Here is a 20,603-nt window from a genome sequence, read left to right on the forward strand (position 1 = left end):
GTTACTCTTACTTGATCATACTACTACATTTCCTTGTACTCAGCTGCTCAGACTACTCTGATTTTCATTAGACCGACCAATCAACCACCGTATATATGGTGAGATTCCTATTAAAACCAACTTTCCCCATGCCATGAGTCCATATATAAAGAACCAATCTCATATTTCTCATCTATTAAAAAAAAATGATATATGGATGAAATTAATTGGGGGAAAAAAATACATATGCAATATGGGTTGTGTGCAACATAGAGACATGCTTAATATGCACACATCATAATGCCTAATATGCACACGCGTGTTTTTAATGTATCCACAATAATCAATCCAATTCATAGATCTATTTTTTAATGTCTTTTAGTTATAATTTAGTTATACTTAGCTATATTAATTGATGCCTTTTAATTACAAAAACAAAGGATTCCCGAGTTGGTTGGATGAATGAAAATTGCAAAAACAGATGAAGTGATGAATCTGCTAAATGCAGAAAGAAATCAGAAACCATCGAGCAAAGCCCATATTGTATAGTTAGTACTTAGCTTATATGTATTAATGTATGTCACACCCACAGAGACGCACAACCTTTTTGCTCTGTTGTCTCTTTCCTTCTAGAAGAGCGGCTCTTATCCACCCTTTCCCTTCATATTTATCATTCCTTAGCTTCTAGAAGACCGGCTCTTATCAACCCTTTTTCTCTGTTGTTACTGTTAGCTATATACATCCGTACGTGCAGATAGTGCTCATCGTGAGGTCTCTTTGGATGAATAAAGAATGACATATCAATAACTTCTTTTCCTGGTCAGGTCAATAAAATCATGAAATCTTCTATTTATATATTTTTTTAGAATGATAAAAAAATGGATTTACCTGGACCAATACATATTTTCTTTTAGTTTTTTTAGGATCAGGTCTTATATTAATTAGGGGGGATAGGAGTAGTATTATTTTCCAATCCAATTATTCTGTGTGATCATTCACTATTAGATAAGTATAAATACACCACAAAGTATTCGAAAATGCATTATTAATTGTAGTGCATTTTGTGGGTGCATTTTCGAACATTGTGTTATACATTTTTACATACATAATAGTGAATTTGCACAGGTAATACAAGAAGCACTGTACATTTGAACCAATTATGTACTATATATAATATATATATATATATATATAAGCCAAGTTCCAGTGCGCAATTTTTCCTTCTTAAGTTGCGTTGTTTCCTTTTGTTTGTTGTTTTTTTTTTTTTTGGGTTTTTGTTTTTGTTTTTTGTTTTTTGTTTTTTATTTTTATTTTTTTAGTTCCAAAACACAAACAATATTCTTTATAAGATTTTCTCTACAAAGTTATATTTATGTTAATCCAACTTAAGGTGCGTAGATTAGAAGTTTAAGGTGCATCAGTTTAATTTTTTTAAAAAAAAATAATAAATCACCGCACAACCGCACGGGAACCCTTCCCCGCACCTTAACCCTTATATATATATATATATATATATATATATATATATATATATATATATATATATATATATACACACGCACACACACACACACATACACACGCACGCACGCACGCACATACATACATACATACACACACCATAAAGAGGTGGATTTCTAAATGAGCAAAATCAAAATTGTAGAAACACATTAACTTATGTGGGCATAATTCAAATTATCTAAACTAACACCTAAAGTTAAAATCAAATAGTTATTAGTTACGGAGTATGATTTTTTTTTTTTTTAGATAAAGACGAAACTTCATTAATTCAAATCGTAATACAAGTTGTTGACAATGAAAGAAGGAGGGTAGCATGACCACTCCTCCCGTACAGACATAGAATAGACTTCCCTGGCAAGGCTATGGACAACACCATTCGCAGTACGACTAATATGAACGATAGCTACATTACTAAGATAGAGTAGCATATCTTTAATATCAAGCAAAATAAGGTCAAAAGAAGAGTCCTATCCATCCAGCTTTAAACTTTGAACCACCTAGAGAGCATCCGATTCCACAATCACATGGTTGATATCCTGTCGCTTCAACCAGCTTAGTGCTTCCCTTATCGCAATTGCTTCGGCTTCCTTTGGAGTGACCAGACCTTTCCAAGGGATAGATGCTGCTGCTAGAAAATGTCCCGAATCGTTCCTTAACACCCATCCGAAGCCCATATGATTAGAGTTTTGGTTGACTGTTGTATCGGTGTTCAGCTTAAGAAATATTAATTTGATTTAGTTATGATATTTTATTATTATTATTATTGTATATCTAAATATAAATTTGATTCGAATACAAGGGACTAAATTTTTATTTATACTCGTCTCGAAACCCTAATTAACCCGAAATGTTATTATAAACATATTAATATAATTATATATTGAGTATTAAATGTATTTCATAATTAATATTATATTAATTTTTAACTCTTTTTAGTTAATTGTTTGTATTATTTTATTTTTAGTTTGGTAGTATAAAAAAATATAAATACACCAATTATAAAATCATTAAAGAATAAATTTTTTTAGTATACCCAAACAACCAAACTAACTCAAAATAATTTCACTCTGAGTCTGGTCCCCGTTTATGGTTTTCTTCGATTCCTGATTGTATTCAACATTTATTCCTGAGTGATTAATATATTCGTTCTTTGGTTTTCAACAAAAAAAAAAAAAAAAAAAAAAAACTCAAAATAATTTCACTCTAACCGAATATATCTTAATTAAATTTGGTTCAAATATTGGATGTCCAAAACATCACTCGAAAATTTTAGATTTTTGAAATTAATTTCGAATACACTCGAAGAGAGCCAATGCCCACCCCCTACATCAACCCCAATTCTAGGGGTGTGTTCCATTACTTTCATCTCAACACACGATCCTACAAACCTTGTTTAATTTTTATCACTTTCTTGTTTTCACTTTCTTTCTAAACCATTTGAGATTGAATAATATTTGATTTAAATCAAATAATGATACTAAATACTACTCTATATTGCAAAGACTTTGTGATCTAGTGGCACCCGGTGTTCTGGAAAACACTCTCACATGGATGGGATGGGAGTGGGGTTCGAGCCTCAGTGGAAAAAAAAAAATACTACTCCGTATTATTATGGTGAGTTAATTAATTAATTCAATTTGTATAGCTTTTAATTTGCAAAAACAGAGGATAAAAAAAAAAAAAAAAAAAAAAAAAAAACTCAAAATAATTTCACTCTAACCGAATATATCTTAATTAAATTTGGTTCAAATATTGGATGTCCAAAACATCACTCGAAAATTTTAGATTTTTGAAATTAATTTCGAATACACTCGAAGAGAGCCAATGCCCACCCCTACATCAACCCCAATTCTAGGGTGTGTTCCATACTTTCATCTCAACACACGATCCTACAAACCTTGTTTAATTTTTATCACTTCTTGTTTTCACTTTCTTTCTAAACCATTTGAGATTGAATAATATTTGATTTAAATCAAATAATATACTAAATACTACTCTATATTGCCAAAGACTTTGTGATCTAGTGGCACCCGGTGTTCTGGAAAACACTCTCACATGGATGATGGGAGTGGGTTCGAGCCTCAGTGGAAAAAAAAAAATACTACTCCGTATTATTATGTGAGTTAATTAATTAATTCAATTGTGTATAGCTTTTAATTGCAAAAACAGAGGATCCCCCAGTTTTTGCAGGATGAATGGAAAATTTAAAAAAACAGAGGAAGTGATGAATCTGCTAAATACAGAAACCATGGATGAAAGCCCACGTTGTACGGCTGTAGTATAATCTATGTCACGCCCATGCCTTACTCATTATCTTCCCACAGACAACCTCTTTCTGTTGTCCCTTTCTTTTTTGGACAACAATATCTGAAGAAATAAATTAAGTAAATTCAGTTTTTGATAGTAGTCATTAAAGAATTACAAAGAGATAAATCAACATATGTTATTCATAGTTAATTAACTTAAACTAATAAGGTCAATAAGTCCATCACATTAAGAATTGAATTTAAAACATTATGGTCACTTGATTGAGTTGTCCTCTATTGCCACATTTTTTTGGGGGGACGGGGTTAGGGATGAATAAGGAAATTCACAACTATTGCTCAAGTGTGTGCATTGTGTAAACGTCACGTCACCTTATGACCTTAGTTGGTAAAGCACGGCAAAGAGGTAAACCAGTTTGTTGGACCGAGTCAAACCACGAGACCAATAGACTACTTTACTAATAATCGAACTTAAAACTTTGTAGTTTTGCAGATCACTTGAATGAGGTTGTTATCTGCTGTATTTGTGAATGAATCGGTAAAGGATCACAAAGGAGGTGAACCAGTTTAGATTATCCAACTCAAATTAAGAAATTCAACAAATCGTTTTTACAAATCAAGCAATGCAAGCTAATAATTGGTGAAGTTAGAGTGAGTTGTACTCTGTTGTCCCTTTCCTGCTTTAGAACACTGGTTTTCTATCCACTCTTATCTTAGCCATAGCTATATTATTATAAAAGCTTTAGCGCGGCGCTGGTATAGTAAAGAGGTGGGTACCCTCATTCCCTAACCGGCAAAAACAAAATACTATGGTCTGTTCCATTTCAACAAACGACCCCACCACAAACCATATCTTGTTTTTATCACTTGTTCTTTTCTTCGCTTTCCTTCTAGAAACAACCCTTTTTTATCTTTAACGCTAGCCTTCCCTTTATTTAACGTACACCTCCCATTTGTCCTTCAAGAATTCATCAAATTCCACTTTCTTCCCAATACCCAATTCTATACTATACTACTTCTCCATCATCTTCTTTAATTTCTTCATCAAATAAATTGAATTAAAAATATGGATCTTCTTCCGGGTCTTCCTAATGATATGGGCCTCGAGTGTCTTATTCGGGTTCCTTACCGGAATCTCTCTGCCGTTAACTCTGTTTGCCGAGGTTGGAAGCTTGAGATTCAGCTTCCGGAGTTTTGGAGACAAAGAAAAGCTGCGGGATTTGCTCGCCGGGTTATTGCCATGGCGCAAGCTCGGGTCGAAAAGACCCGGGAACCGGCGTCTATGAAGTATGCTGCAACTCCGGTTTATCGGCTGACGGTTTTTGAGCCGGAAACCGGCGACTGGGCGGAGCTTCCGCCGATTCCTGGGTTCTCAAATGGGTTGCCTATGTTCTGTCGGGTTGTCGGGGTCGGGTCGAACCTGGTGGTTATGGGCGGGTGGAACCCGGTTACTTGGGAGGTGTCGAAAGCCGTTTACGTTTATAACTTTGTCTACGCGACGTGGCGGCGCGGCGCGGACATGCCCGGTTGCCGGAGATCGTTCTTCGCCTGCGCGTCCGATCACAACTCCACGGTGTTCGTCGCCGGTGGACATGACGAGGAGAAGAATGCGCTGAGGTCAGCGATGGCGTATGACGTGGCCGGAGACCGGTGGGTCCCTCTGCCTGAGATGGCAATGGAGCGTGATGAGTGTAAGGGCAGCTTCCACCGTGGCAAGTTCCACGTCATCGGAGGGTACGACACTGCAATGCAAGGTAGATTCGGAGCAAGTGCCGAGGCATTCGATGTTTCCACGTGGCAATGGGACGTTGTGCAAGAGGACTTCTTGGGCACTGCCACCTGTCCACGAACTTGCGTGGACTATGACGATGACGACGGTTACTTGTACATGTGTCGAGACAATAACGTGGTTAAACAAACAAATTCATCATGGCAAGTTGTGATTCAGCTTCCCTCGGATGTTTCCAACGTGGCATATGTGACAGCCTGGCAAGGTAAGATGCTGGTGATTGGCTCATCAAAATTCAGTGAGCCCCACAAGACGTTTATTCTGGATTTAAGTACTTACGCGTGGACCAACGTCAACATGCCGGAGAATTTCTCCGGCCATGTCCAATCCGGATGCTGCTTGGAAATATAGAGTTCAACGCTGAAAATGAAAAAGGTTGTAAATATTGTATAGTATTGAATTGTCAATTTTGGTTCATGATACATATGCACTACTTACTATATAGAGCATTGTTTTGTCCGTTTTAATTTGAATCGGTTGAAGTATTAATATGATATTTTAAATTCGTAGTGAGTGCAAATTTTTATTTTTATTTTTTCTAATTATTTAACCCAAAAAAAAAAGATATTTTGAGTGAATTTTTGACCTTCAATGCTTATATCAGGTTAATTTTGGTGAGGTGAAAGGGTTATCAATTTGTAATATAGGTATCAAGTGGTCTGAGCATATATATCGAGTGTAAGAAAATTGGATATTACTTGTTTAAAGTAATAAGACAGGTTAACTGTCGCATTCCGGGAAGTGGCAGTGTGTACCACTTGCCTTTACTTTGCTGCCAAGGAATTCGTTTCTGACAATGATCCAACTTTTTGTTGGGTTACAGTTTTATTTGGGTGTGACTGTGTGAGTCTGTGACTAAGCCTTCATAAAAATTAAAATAGCAATTAGGGTGTAGCTTGGATGGATATTGAGTTAATACTTAATTTAATTATCGATTATAGTGATTTTTTATTTAGTTCTAAATAATTTTTGTATTTAATTAGGTATTTAATTTTGATAATTTTTTTCAATTGAGTCATCTATTAAGATGATTTAGCAATTTCATAAATCTATTAATATCCAATTTAATCTTTGACTATAGTAATTTTATTAAATTAGCCTTTGACTATAGTAGTTTTATTCAATTTACTTCTCGACTATAGTGATTTTTTTCGATTTAATCTTTAATTCTAACAGTCGAGAACTCAATTGAGTAAAACCATCACCATCGAGAACTTAATTATACACAAAAAAATGGTTTAAGAATTAACTCGATCGATATTCAACTTCAACTATGTACTCACCCAAATACAAGGATTTTTTAAAGAGCGAGTGAGTGGTCAAGTTATGATATTGATGCAAACTCATTTGGGAATTGAGATGTTTGTAAGCTTTCAAATAAATGATAGCTTGCCTTCCAGCAATATGTGATAGGTTTTGGTGGGATATTTTGACTTTTGGACTTGTATAAAAACTTTAAATATTATTATTACCACCATATTATATTAATGAGTTAAAATTTTATAAATGTAGAAAAAATAATATTAAATTGTAAATATTATAATATTACAATAGTGTCTATTTTTTAAAATAAAAAAGAATTGCATTGATATTGCATATTAATATGGAGTTCTAAATAATTTATAATCTAGTGGCACACTCTCGTATGGAAAGGAGTGGGTTCGAGCCTCTCTTTGTGCTTCAGTAAGTTGAGAAAGTAGCTATAAATAGATACTACATTATAACAGAGTCAGTAGTACTCAAAAAAAAAAAAAAAAAGTTGGTAGTGGGTGCATGATGATGGAACATGTCCTGCCTTCTTTGGAGAATAAATTAATAGTCATGTAAAAGTTGTTAATGAGCTTTAAATTTTTGTATACTTGTGTAACAAACACACTTAAAATTACGTTAGTCATTAAAAATGCAGGTCTTCAAACTGTACAAGTACTCTTTTAACTAGTTCCCCCCACCCCACACCCAATTACCTAGAGAAACCTATAACTACTAGCCCACTACTTGAGATCTAATAATCCTAATCGACAAAAGATTGCAAAGAGATATATCAACCTAGATTATCCATAGGTGATAGGCTCAAATCAAGAATATAAAAAAAATCTTGTAGGCCGGAGAACTAACTTTACTATGAATGAGTACATATTCCTGAACATAATAAGAAGAAACCTGATGGACTTAGGATGTTAAGAGAGGGAAATGCATGGTTATTACACCAAGCCTCAGCATCAAATTCTGTCCAAACACACGATGGCATGTGCCCCAATGATTTGCACAACTCCTCATTCTAATGTTTGGAAAAAAAAAAAAATCATTCTAAAAGCTATTATTTAATCCTCATGCAGTCATACAGCACTTCTCCAAATCTCTTGTACATGTGCTTCTTTAAGTACATACTCTCTACCTTCTTTTTCCCATTGCTTCCTAACCGCTGTCTCACCGATGGGTTCTCCAGCAAGTACTGAAGATCTTGGGCGAGCACCTGAGCTCCAGGCCGTCCCAAGGGGTGAAGAAGACCACTTACATTGTGTTCGACAATCTCTTTTGTGCCTCCTGCATCCGTTCCCAACACCTGCATCCCAAATATACATACAACAAACATCAAATTCCTGCGGGCAACAGTATAATCTTGCGTCTACATTGGGCCACTTCAATTCACTTTCCAACTTCCAAATTCTGACTGCCCCTCAAACACGCCTAATGCTCTTCTAGAGAGTGAGACTCACATGCTATATCTATGTACTTGCTTTCCTATTCTTTTAGCACACACACAAAATCACCAAGGAAAAATTCAAATATAGTAAATATTTAAGCAACCATCTATTATCACTTCTAGTTCCTATATAGTTCAAGTTTTCAACTGATAGGCGTAACTATAATAGAAACTCAGTTAGTTAACAAGGTCATCAACATTATAAACACAATAGATCAATATCAATAATATATCATTGGTAGGCAAGCTGCAAGCATGTTTCTCTTGAAGATTATAATATAAGCTAGTTGAGACAATATAGAAACATTCTGTATCTTACTGGAAGACCAAATGCCATAGCTTCAATTGTTACTCTCCCAAAAGTTTCGCCTAGTCCCTGCCAGACAATTGCCATTATATTGCTTTAAGTACCAGCCAGTAAAATCTCAATGATATGATACACAAACATTGGCTAACATAGACAAGCATGATAATGAATTTCAATAGAGAAAATGATTTAAAAGCAAGATATGCATATACAGTTGTGCTTACAAGCATAAAACAAAATCTTAACTCACTTGCATCCTAGCTCTGGATAAGTCATTCAAATAAATGTTTACACACAAAACTCTTGCAACTTCATTCACATGATCTAGCACAACTATCTATATAATATACATCAGAAATTAAGAAAGCATGGAGCCATCTCTTGATTTTGAAGTGTACCAAATAATGCATAGTAGTTTAATTAACCACCCTGGGATTTCTAAGTGCAAAAATATGAAGTTATAAAGAAGCATTACCTGCGAATTCATTACATATACATCTGCTGCAGCATACAGAGAGGCAACACGAGTAGTTGCTGGAGTCCATAGCACTGAGTTTGACAAGTTTGCATGTTGAGAAACAAACCTGAGAAGTGTTTTGACATAGGGCACCTTATTGCTCTTAGATCCTACTGACCCGATAAGAATCTTAAGTTTCTGTCTTTGCTTTCCTTCAGTCTTGGACAAAAGCCTCCTACTATTGGCACTTGTATCAACACTCTTTCTTTGAGCATCATGCTTGCTTGTGAATAGGTCACCAGGGCTAAATTTTGCCCTTTTTAGAGAAGATTTATTTAAATTTTCACCAAATTGTTTCCAATTATGAAGCAATGCTCTTTTAAGATAATCTTGATCTTTTAATGCAGAAGTACTTAAAGGAAGTCCTTGTTCAATTATCAACCGTGCTGACTCAAGAAGTAAAAGTTGACCTTTTCCAGGATTTACACTACTCAAGGACATAACAAGCATATCATTATCGGATAATCCCATTTCATTTCTGACAAAATTTCTCAATAAGTTTCGCTTTTCTAGCATCTTCTCGGTGCTGAAGAGGGGAGTATTCAGAGAGCATGCGATGCCTGCTGGGAAAGCAAGTTCATCACTAACAGAAAGTGGAATAAGTGCTGGCTGAGATTTCAATTTGATGTGTTCTTCCTCACACCAGGCTAGCCACTGTTTAGATTGTAATTCAGATAGAAAAATAAGTTTCTTCACCCGATTGAAGGCTATTTTTGACCGATCAAAGTACTCCCTTCTGTTTTCCATGATCCACCAAGCAATTTGACTTGCACCAAGCACAGTCCGTGATGCATATCGTTCTGGAAACCATGATATCATCAGCCATTTTCAACAGAATAACACATAGAAAAAACAATCACATATAAATATAGCATACATATTGAATATCATTATATCCAGGACTCAAATGTGAAAATGGCTAAAAGACAGTTTTGAGTAGAGTAAGAGAAGTACACTAAGATAATCAAAATTCATCATTGTACAACAGCCATATGAGCATATCACATGATTGAAGAATACAGGTTCATTATGTGGAGTAGGTAATTCACATAGATGTGTCCCATTTATATAATTTATAAAGCATTTATAAATAATATGTAAAAAGACCCTTCAAACATCTCTTGGTTGTAAGTAACTTAAGACAAGCTCAAACAGAGAAAAAGTTTCTAGTTACAGTTCTACACCTCTATTAAAGTTCACAACAAATTCAATTGATAGGATGCACTAACAACTAGCAAGTATTTAACTTATATTTTCAGCAAACATATAAGTTCGGATGAGTATGGCATAATACTTCTAATATATGGAGACAATTGCATCACTGCTACTGCAGATGGTAAAGTATTTCTTTTTTGGGGTTTAGAGGGGTCTCAGGTAGGGTGAGGGATATGGTTTATTTGCCAATACCAGAACCCAGAAGCATGTAATTGTCACATATGCTCTAACAAATATTGCAATTTTTCCTAACAAAAATTTTGGCATTATCAATTGTAGTTGCTAAGTTTTGACATTACGTAAAAAATATAAACAAAATCACTTACCAATCCATGATGCACAAACAGCAGAGCCTGCGATTATAAGGTCTGCCTTCATCGCTGTCTTGAAGCTGATGTCTGTCTTATCGTCAAGCACTTTGATCTTTCTTCTAGTTAGAACAGGCATCAAACCCCCTCTTTTGCTAAGAGGCACAACATAAACTGTGGCACCACAGCTCAAAAGTTCTGTTGCCAACTCTAACATGGCAAGGGGAGCTCCAGTCATAGAAAGCTCATGGAATATCAACACAAACTTTCTAGACCAAACAAGGCGTGCAAACTGACCCTTCCTGTCACAGGTACCAGACCTCTTTTCAGGGCTCCACCCCAATATGCCATCCTCTAATGAACCAAATGGACCAACAAGCATGCCATAGGTGGTGTTTTGTTTTGGTATCTCCTCTTCCTGCAAATTACCACTATCCCTGACTTCAACTGCCACCTTCTGTTTGCCACGTTTCTTCTTACGTGAAGCACGCTTTGGTTTACTTCCCTTCTTTGAAGCTGCATTTCTATCAGATGTATTACTATTTCCTTTTGCAGATAAATCTAGATCTAGATCCTTTGAATCGGAATGGTTATTCTTAACCTCCACTTTAACAGACAAAGAATCTACATTTGCAATCAAATCGAGTCGATTCTTTGGCTCTGGCTGGGAATCTACAGCACTTGAGTTACGATCATAACCACCAAATATATTCTCCTTGTTATCCCCATGAGCCCACCTTGACTGGACATAAAATCCACCATAGGCCCAAAGGGTAATTAAAAGCAACCAAAGGACAATTCTGTTGCTTCTGAAACACTGGGAATTAATACCACTACTCCTAGCTTCTCTGCGTGGAGTACGCCCAGAGTTCAACCGCTTAAAGGAAGGGGATCCCCTTGGAGTTGATCTCCCAGACAATGTGGATTTCAGTGCACCAGCACCAGTGCCTGTCCTCAAGGACGACAGTCTTAATGCATTCCCATCCTCCATCAATGTGATCTACTACAATTTCCAAATGTTCATGGCTCAAACTTCTCACAAACTATGCACCTGATAATTTTTCTAAAGGTTCAATTAACAGCGTATACACCAAAATGCTATAACAACAGTGCATCAAATACTTTATCTAACATCAATCCCTGAAAACAAATAAGTGCGATCATGCGCCATCCAACTGTCATAAATCACTATTAAAAAAAAAGGAGAGATCAAAACTGATAAAGTAAGAAGTAAGCCCAAATGACGATAAAGAAACGTAATGTATTTCAGTCGGCTTTTTGGTCCTGTCCCCACATTATTTGGAAACTAGTTTGTTTACTCTCTTTGACTCAGAATATCAAGAAATAAAAAGCATAAATATTAAACACATCAAGAAGAATTTCTAAGGAACGCAACACTCAAATCGTAGGCATAAATCTACGGACAACTAAACAAATGCTTTTCAAGTTTCATAATCGTAAAAGTGAAAGAAAGGATTCAAAAACCTAAAACTTACCCAAGAAGGATCAAATGATTGAGCTAAGATCAAGCTGGGCGGAGAGCAGCTGCTATGTAGCTGAAGCCAAACGAAAACTGTCTGTAACCGACTCGATCTCTGAGAAGAACTCAACTTGAAGATCAATGGCAGTAATATGAGAACTGCCAGGCTGCAATACACTATTAAGAGAGAGAGAGAGAGAGAGAGGCGTGTTCGAAGTCAGAAGAAAATCGAAGAAGAAGAGTTGAACGATCGCACGTGCGAAGCAGGTGAATGTGTGTAATGAGGGAAAATGTATTTATATTTCTACAATTCTACCTGCTTTCTTTCCCTTTCTAAAAAAGTGAACATAAATTTCTAATAAAAAACAGGTGTTTGTTACTTTCATTTAGAAAATTTTATTTATGGTAATTTTTTTAATCAAATTTTATTTTTTAAAAAAAACAAATAATGTTATTTTTTCAATACTGTTCACATCATCTTGATGTGATAATAATTTTTTTTTGTTCGATCCCACCAAACGTTAAATAATGGCCAAGTGAATAGAGCATAATTCTCAATGTCATAATATTATGGTATAATTTTTGTCAATATCTTCTCTATTGCATATTGTCTTAATATAATTTTATCTCTATTATTTGGTTTGCAAAATATTACATTAAATTTACCTGATGCAAATCCTCAATTTTAGTAATTTATCTAATACACACTTAAGATAATTGTTGCAATTTACGAATTTTCCTGCCACCTAAAAAAAATTACTGTACTTACTAATCAAATAAGTTGGACAAAGTGTAAAAAGAAAGTATGCCATGTTTTTTTGGGTAAATTTACAGGATCTTTTTCTCCGTCCGTTTAACGATTCGGGGTCCACCCACGTTTGCTCCGAGAGGGGGCCCAAGGGGAATTGCCACTTGTGGGAATTGAATCCAGGTTATCCCGAAATTCCTCCCCACAAAGAGAGCTCACTTGCCACTTGAGCTACCCCGTTAAGTTAGAAAGTATGCCATGTTACATGTTGCAAATTTTAAACTATCAAATAACTATTCGCGAATATAGAATTTATTAAAATAATACTACGTAATTCACTGCTCTAATCATTCAAATCACTCTCGCAAGCGAATATACAATTCCATTAAATACTCTTAACCAAAGGCAATATGGCCATTACGTTATGGTTGTTACCTACCCAACTTGGTTATTTTAGCTAGCTATGGGAAGATACATCACATGATCACGGGACATCATGTGCATGCTTTGTAAGCAATCCTTGGCATGTGTATACTACCATTTCACCAACCTTAGCAACAAATGACAACTAATAACAGGGTTGGGGATAGTAAAATTATTATCATTATTATTACTAATGCAAAATACAAATCTCACCAAAAGCAGTGTTTCCATCCAAGTAAATGTAAAATAAATACACAAGGCAGCATCCTCAAAAGGGTAACATTATCCCCAGAATTTCGACGCAAACCAGATTTGTAAACAAAACCACATACTGGAAATATATGAACTTAGCATAACATACTTCTGCTACATAATGCCTCTTGTTCTTTGCCATTATTTATCATCTTCTAGAGAAGTCCATTAACAATTCTCACAAGCCTCATTGAAACAAAAGCAAGCCACAAGAACCTGAAATTGAAAGATTTAGGGTGTTTAAGAGATGTTGATTGATGCTTAAAGTGCAAGGTCTTCGGATATCCGAATTATATATACCACATATTGAGTAAAGAACTGCCACCCGTCAAGCTGCAGTGTAGCTCCTGAAGTGAAGCAGCATGAGCAGGCGTTTTGTCATGTAAACCTGGCACACACAGCAAAGAGTGAGTGCAATGAGAAGATGGCTAGGCCACGGATAATTTAACAAGGCAAACCAAAATGGATGATATAATTTCATTTAAAAACAAACTCATCATGTTTAACGTGTTAAAAGCACAATGCAGTAACACACAGTTCCAACACTTCAAATTCATTCCTCCAATCAACTACGTATTTCAAAGTAAAAAAAAGCAAAGTATAGGCAGTGTTATTTTGTAAAAATCCATTGACATAAGATCCCAAAAGATTTCAAGTAGCTAAGCTCTCCACTACACAGCGGGAGATAGCACCTTTGCTCTTCTACTCATCCCATATGTCTCTGGTATGCTTTTTTATTCAATTTGATTTTATATTTGATCTCCATGAGGCAGCAGCATTTAACACCTAACAGAGAGGTTTCTATACTACCAAGTAAAGAAAAATGGATAGAGATGACTCTGGCATACCAGAAGTAAAGCAGAACATAAAAATTTATAGCCAGTATCAGAGCAAAGTGATTACCTAAGGTAAGGCAGAATACATTAGAGCCCCAGGTTCTCCACATCTACAAATGGAGAAGGGCCCGGGAAAAGGCCTGCAGCACTGAAAGTACCACACAGAATGCAACACCCAACTAAAGATGGAAGATTTTAATTGGATAACTTGATATATTAACCGGCTTATTCAAACAGGTTCAACATACACCACTACTACTTCATTGGTCAAACTTCATCTCTGTATATCTGTACAAAATACGTAAACAATTCAGCATCATTCTCCAATCAAATATGAAAAGATCCAATAAAACATGGTACAATACTACAAGTTTGTAACTGAAATTTTTTATAGCACATATAGAAAACGTAATGTGATGGTTTCTTTCAGAACTTAAAGAAATGAGGTTCAGACTCACCTGCGAGGATTCTTTTGTCGCTGCCCAAAGTCATCATTTCCAAGTTCTAGAAACGAGAGTAGGGATTGAAAAGGTCAGCTTAATGTTGAAAGCAATAACATATCACCACAACTCTATAAGTAATCAACATCTCTTACCAGGCTTTTGTGAAGGCTTCCCTTCATTATTAGGTTTGCTGCTATTATTTTCTTTGCTGTGAACAAAATTAAACATTAGACTTCACTGTATATGCTTGCACACCCCACCCACCCCCTAAAAAAAGCATATTATGTAGCATGTATTCTAAATCAGTGATCACCAGACCACAAAATTACAGCATGAAAATGGACAGAAATCAGCTATACAATAAATCTACTGACCTTGAAGCAGCGGTGAGGGTAGAAATCTGCCCAGATGGACGACCATGATAGGCACCATCAACAGCAATATAGGGTGAGCAATACGTAGCCCCCAATGCTCCAGCAGCACCAGCTAAAACAGGCAACCTGGTAAAGGAAACAGAGTATCTGGTAACCATTTTGGGTACAAAATTCGATAGAAATATAAAAAAAATCAAATAATAAAATACATAAAGATGACATATTTATGGGTAGAATAGAAAGTCCTTCCTGGAAAAGGAAAGAGTTTCTGATAACACACTTGGTATCCAACAAAGACAGCTATAGGAGTAAGACTAAACTTATAATTTAAATGAATGTAAATGTCAGGGACCAAATCTAATGAAACACAATTCAGCAGAAGATGAACTCAAAATAAGCTGACTCTCAAAGTATCCATAGAACAAAAGATGATGTGTTTTCAGCCTCTCTAAGCATTTCCAATGACAAAACATACCAAGTCATCTCAGAACTCCCTAATCCAAGTTGCGGCTGAGCCACATAACCTGGAAATGCCATGCCAACAGCAGGAACTCCAATGCCACCAGGGTGCTGGTTACCAAATTGCATGACTGCATATTCCATTTAGCATTTAGTTGTGTCTCTAAAACATTTTTAATATCTAAAAGTAAAGAGTAGCTCTGACCAAAAAAAATAAATAAATAAAGAGTAGCATGCTGTCTACAAGGAAAATATGCTTGTACGTATGAATGTATTTGATTTGTTTTGGTTTTAGAAACCAACATGTATCAAAAAAGATAGGAACAATGCAAAGAAGTGCAAAATTACACTACAACATAACAAAGTAAATCTGTACAGAATTCCATTTCCCAATTCACATGTATATAAATACTCCGTACAAATAAGTTCCATCCCCCTTTATATGCATTAGTGACAAAAGAGGAATGTGTACCTGGCAAAAAGGCAGGAGTTGCAGAGAAATTCTGATCACCATGCCCACTGCCAGTGCTTCCAGGTGTACCCATAACCTGAGCTCCACCATAGACAATTGATCCCCTTCCACTACCTGGCATACTCCCTTTTCCTTTTGCAATCACAGCACTCTTTAGCTTACTAGACTCTGAAGGCAATTCAAGCTCTCCAGGTTCAACAACATTTATAGATTGACCAGTTTTAGGTGGGGAAGAAGCTTGAGATCCAGTACCAGAACGCTGTATAAAATGCTGCCCAGTAGCTTGCAATGAAGGTTGTCCCCGGCTTTGAACAGAATTTCGCTGAGTTGGATGCGAGACCTTGTTGACTTGGCTATTTGGCCCGGTTGGTTGAAAATTCATCTGAGGGAATGTAGTTATTCCTCTCCCTTGGGCCCTTAATGGCTGTGACTGAGTAGAAAATGAGGAACCATGAGTCAACTGCATTGTTGTTGAAGGCTTTCCCGCAATTGACGAAACTGAATCATCAATGTTAAGTTTGTCCATGGCAACAGAGTCAATGACATTTTTTCCTCGCAACATTGCACCAGGTTGAGCTGCAGAAGAATTCTCCTTCACAAGAGAAGATTGGACATTTCGACTATTTGACCCCGATTGCAAGTCCCTTTCATGTGCCACATTCATTTCTTTGGTGGAAGCACTTGAGGGATAAAATGGAGGCGAAGCAGAATTCAAGCTTGACACAAACCCTTGTTTAGAAGCTGGTAAAGGGTCTGAATCTACATTTGCTACAGGTCCAGATGCCTTCCCAGAGCTACTATGTGAAGGTTTCTCAACAGACTTGCCAAAGCTAAGAAATTCAACAAAATAAGGAGAAAATTAATAAATAATTTCCCTTGATCCATTCAGAGAAAGAAAGTAAAAAAGAATATCCAGAATTAAATACACACCGTCTGTTCTGTGGAGGAGGTGCATCATCATTGTCTTTAAAAGACGGGCGATACCTTCTAGGTCCTCGTCCCCTAACTCCTCTTGGTGCATTATTCTGAATCTTCTGATTATTAGCATAAGCTTTGTTCTCATTGTTCTGATTGTTCTCATTACCATATGCTCTGGGCCTCCTTCCACGAGGATATCCCGGATCTGACCCTCGCATTTTACCACGACCTCGATAACGACCCCGGGAAGTCCTCCTGCCCTGTAAGGTATTTGAAAGAAGTATTAGAGAACAGTAGGTTACGCCTAATTAAATGAGAAGTGCACAAACAAATAGCCATAGAGCATTCACCCCATCATAGTGCCTTTCCTCCATGGTCAACTCCTCAAACTTGTCATGCCCCCATTTTCTATCATCTCTTGATTCCCATAACTTTCTTCCACCAAAAGTTCGCCTTGAATGTATAAAAAGAAACAAGCAAATTCATAAGTATAAGAAACAAATTATGTTAACCTATAAAGGATTATTTACACTAGCCCAAATGAAGTATTATGATGCTCAAAGAAAGATGCAAGGGAGAATACTTCGAGGATTGAAAATAAAAACCAGTAAATCTCTCACAGATTTCGTCTATTCGTCTAGAAGAACTATGGTTACCTATTAGAGGTCAATAAAGTTTACATTTACTTAGGAATGCACCCACCAACATAGTTAACTTTTATATTTGCATATGAATGCTAATGCATCAAGAAGAACATAGTTAATGCATATAGACCAGAGTATTTTATATCTAACAAAAATCTACTTAGTACACTGTGCTAAAGAGGAAAATCCAATTAGACATGTCCTTCACTTAAATCCATTGGATAGAACCTGTTATTATAGTTAGGAACTTTAAGGCATTGATACCTAGCAACAAAGCTAAGGAACAGAAAACTACTTATATGTAGGAAATCAGAAAACAGCCCTATCCACACAAAAAAAAAATGTACAATCAGAATTCCAGACTAATATACAATCAGCAACACCAAACAAGCACAAATACCTCTGTCGGCCACGTGCATTGTCACGAAACCTGTCATCATGCATATAAAATGCTCCAGCAGTGGGCACAGCATAAGGTTCATTCTCCTTCTTCTCCTCCAATTCCCTCTGCAAATTACCATCGTTATCACCATCCACACCCTCATTCAATCCTGTGCCCTCTGCAGTCAGTCCTTCCTCAATCACTTCAGAACTTCCCTCGGCTACTGTTGCCTCTGTTGGATGCTCACCAACACCTTCTTCTTCACCAACTGGCGCACGTCCCTCGTCGTACTCCTCTTCTTCCTCATCCACATACTCCTCCTCATACTCTTCGTCGTACTCCGACTCCTCTCCTTCCTCTTCGTCATATTCCGCAACCCCGCCTTGCTCCTCCAACTCTCCATCGGAATCAATCCTCCGAGGCGGCTTCTCTCTCCTCTCCTGCTTTTCCCTTTCTCCTCCGGTCTCCTCCTCATCATCGCTCGCCTCTCTCCTCCGCATCTTCAGCGACAACTTCGCCTCCTCCGGATCGCTCTCGTAGTCCACCCCCTCTTCTCCCACTCCAGCCATCGCCTCACTCATAACAAAAACCCCTAACTCCTCACACGATACTCAGAAAAACTGAAGAAACCAAAAACACAATCTTGCTCAACAATCTCGCTCCAATCGAAACCCTAAGTTGAGAAATTACTGAAATTGGAATTAGAATGGAAGGCTTGATCTTTAAGGTGTGATCCGGATTTGTTAGGGTTAGGTTAGACCATGGAAAACCCTAGAGATTTGTAGGTTGAGAAGAAAAAAGAGATTAGGATTGGACTGTACAGGTTGAGGCTTTTTTTAATTTCTAATTTATTCTCCTTTTTGTTGTCGGAATTTGATTTTTATTTAACGGGTTATGGGCCTACATGCTACAGTAATGGGTATTTTTTTAATATACTTACTTATGAAATAAAGCCCATAAAAATTTTGCACTTACCTAACCATTATTATGTCATGGAAATGATGGAATACTGGCATATAAGTATACTACTTAGTTTTACATGCACGAGCTTGCGCGAATGGGCTAATGCCCAATATTTATATATAAATAAGTATTTCAAAATATATCAATACAATGGGATAAGGACATGCATCGATGAGTTGAAAGACACCCGAGTATGTAATCTCTTGGGTAGTAACGACGAATGGGATAAGGACCTGCTCCGCGACCTTTTCGACGAAACTGATGTTTCTAGAATTGTTCGTACTCCAGTTTCTCCCAATTACGCAGATACTTGGTGCTGGAAAGAGGATATCAAAGGAACTTATACGGTTAAACACGGTTATCATCTTCAGACCAAACAATTCATGTCGCAAGGTGTTAGTTTAGAGTTTACGAATTGGAAAAGATTATGGAGCTTGAAAGTACCTCCTAATATCAAGAATTTCTTGTGGCGTTGTATGAGAAATATATTGCCAGTACTTGATGTTTTGAGTTCGAAGGGTGTTGTGATAGGCGGTGGTTGTTCTTATTGTGCTTCAGAGGTAGAAACAGTTTCACACGTGTTGTGCGAATGCCCGTTGGCTTGTGATTTGTGGGGTGCGGTTGATATCCTTCAAGGTCTTTCATTTGGTTGCTTTATTCAAACTACTCTATGCGCTGTGGATTCTTCTAATGCTCTGTTAATGGTGGCAAGGTTTTGGACCTTGTAGAAGGCTCACAATGATCATGTTTGCGATGGGAAACTTTGGCCTTTAAACTCTTTGCAGCGACAGGTCAACAACCTTGTCGCTTCCTGGCAGCAATCCTATCAAACTGGCTCTCATTCTCTGCAACGTACGAACTGTTCTGTACCACATTATTATTCCATGCCATATTTCATTGCAATACAACAGATTACCATATGGCTAAAAAAAAAGACATTTTAAACCATCGCAATAACCTACTAAGAAGAAGATGAGGAGTATTTAGGCTTTTCAGTAGCGAAATCGAGAGGAGAGTAGATCATGGCGGCAACCGTTGCTGCCAGCAAAATAAAATACTTGGACAACACGTCCGACTTTGACACTAGAGGCTCTCTGCTCATCCATGCCATCCTTCTACACGAAATTTTTCATTAGATTGGAAAAACTGGATAACCGCCATCTTAAACTCAATCACACCTCTAACGAGTCTAACAAATCTCTTTCGCTTTTTGATGGGTTGCTTATTGAAGGGCATTCCTTGCAAGTCGATGAATCTACCATGACAGGGGAGAGTGATTATGTGGAGGTAAACCACAACCAAAATCCGTTCGTAATTTCATGCATAAATGTTGTAGATGGATATGGTCAGATGCTTGTTATCTCTGTTGGAATGAGCACAACTTGGGGCGAGATGAAGATGTCATAGGTTAAGAGAAGAGGGAATGAAGTTTAATGGTTGAGAGTAATTGACAAATATAATCCCATGAAAAAATTATTAACAAAATTTCTAATTATATAACATAGGGATTAAATGTGTTGCATTATGAAAAATTAAAGGAGTAAATTTGTTCAAATTAATTAATAAGGACTAAATTTCTAAAAATAAACAAATGAGGGGCCAAAA

The 20,603-nt window shown here is 36.7% G+C and overlaps 3 protein-coding genes across 5 annotated transcripts; 1 reads left to right on the forward strand and 2 right to left on the reverse strand.

Annotated features, from left to right (window-relative positions):
* Nucleotides 1-4,775: 4,775 nt before the first annotated feature.
* LOC116005606 (F-box/kelch-repeat protein At1g80440-like) lies at nucleotides 4,776-6,066 on the forward strand. Its single transcript, XM_031245853.1, has one exon. The coding sequence runs from the start codon at nucleotides 4,831-4,833 to the stop codon at nucleotides 5,902-5,904; it is 1,074 nt and encodes a 357-aa protein (XP_031101713.1). The 5' UTR covers nucleotides 4,776-4,830; the 3' UTR covers nucleotides 5,905-6,066.
* A 1,571-nt stretch (nucleotides 6,067-7,637) lies between these two features.
* Nucleotides 7,638-12,350, reverse strand: LOC116010301. 3 transcript variants are annotated; one of them, XM_031249648.1, is made up of 5 exons: nucleotides 12,101-12,349; nucleotides 10,623-11,655; nucleotides 9,040-9,881; nucleotides 8,577-8,633; nucleotides 7,638-8,116 (listed from the first exon to the last, which is right to left on the reverse strand). In XM_031249648.1, the coding sequence occupies exons 2-5, from the start codon at nucleotides 11,593-11,595 to the stop codon at nucleotides 7,871-7,873; spliced, it is 2,118 nt and encodes a 705-aa protein (XP_031105508.1). In that variant the 5' UTR covers nucleotides 11,596-11,655; nucleotides 12,101-12,349; the 3' UTR covers nucleotides 7,638-7,870. The 3 variants fall into 3 exon arrangements, with proteins under 3 accessions (XP_031105508.1, XP_031105507.1, XP_031105509.1); XM_031249647.1 differs by having other exon boundaries at nucleotides 10,623-11,744; XM_031249649.1 differs by lacking the exon at nucleotides 8,577-8,633 and having other exon boundaries at nucleotides 10,623-11,744; nucleotides 12,101-12,350.
* A 1,066-nt stretch (nucleotides 12,351-13,416) lies between these two features.
* On the reverse strand, nucleotides 13,417-18,857 carry LOC116010063 (protein MLN51 homolog). The gene is made up of 11 exons (XM_031249326.1): nucleotides 18,054-18,857; nucleotides 17,360-17,462; nucleotides 17,022-17,269; nucleotides 16,092-16,921; nucleotides 15,636-15,750; nucleotides 15,161-15,286; nucleotides 14,939-14,994; nucleotides 14,802-14,847; nucleotides 14,411-14,631; nucleotides 13,808-13,895; nucleotides 13,417-13,723 (listed from the first exon to the last, which is right to left on the reverse strand). Exons 1-9 carry the CDS (start codon nucleotides 18,614-18,616, stop codon nucleotides 14,604-14,606), a joined length of 2,115 nt encoding a protein of 704 aa, XP_031105186.1. The 5' UTR covers nucleotides 18,617-18,857; the 3' UTR covers nucleotides 13,417-13,723; nucleotides 13,808-13,895; nucleotides 14,411-14,603.
* Between the last annotated feature and the right edge of the window lie 1,746 nt (nucleotides 18,858-20,603).

Source organism: Ipomoea triloba, chromosome 2 (genome assembly GCF_003576645.1).
Source record: "Ipomoea triloba cultivar NCNSP0323 chromosome 2, ASM357664v1".
Taxonomy (NCBI): Eukaryota; Viridiplantae; Streptophyta; class Magnoliopsida; order Solanales; family Convolvulaceae; genus Ipomoea; species Ipomoea triloba.

Coding starts and splice junctions, on each gene's coding strand:
- LOC116005606 (XM_031245853.1), top strand. CDS start 4,831: ATGGATCTTCTTCCGGGTCTTCCTAATGATATGGGCCTCGAGTGTCTT.
- LOC116010301 (XM_031249648.1), bottom strand. CDS start 11,595: ATGGAGGATGGGAATGCATTAAGACTGTCGTCCTTGAGGACAGGCACT. Junction 9,882..10,622: donor TGTTTGTGCATCATGGATTG/GTAAGTGATTTT, acceptor CATGGTTTCCAG/AACGATATGCATCACGGACT. Junction 8,634..9,039: donor TATATGTAATGAATTCGCAG/GTAATGCTTCTT, acceptor ATTGTCTGGCAG/GGACTAGGCGAAACTTTTGG.
- LOC116010063 (XM_031249326.1), bottom strand. CDS start 18,616: ATGAGTGAGGCGATGGCTGGAGTGGGAGAAGAGGGGGTGGACTACGAG. Junction 17,463..18,053: donor AATGCACGTGGCCGACAGAG/GTATTTGTGCTT, acceptor TATACATTCAAG/GCGAACTTTTGGTGGAAGAA. Junction 16,922..17,021: donor CCTCCTCCACAGAACAGACG/GTGTGTATTTAA, acceptor TGAATTTCTTAG/CTTTGGCAAGTCTGTTGAGA.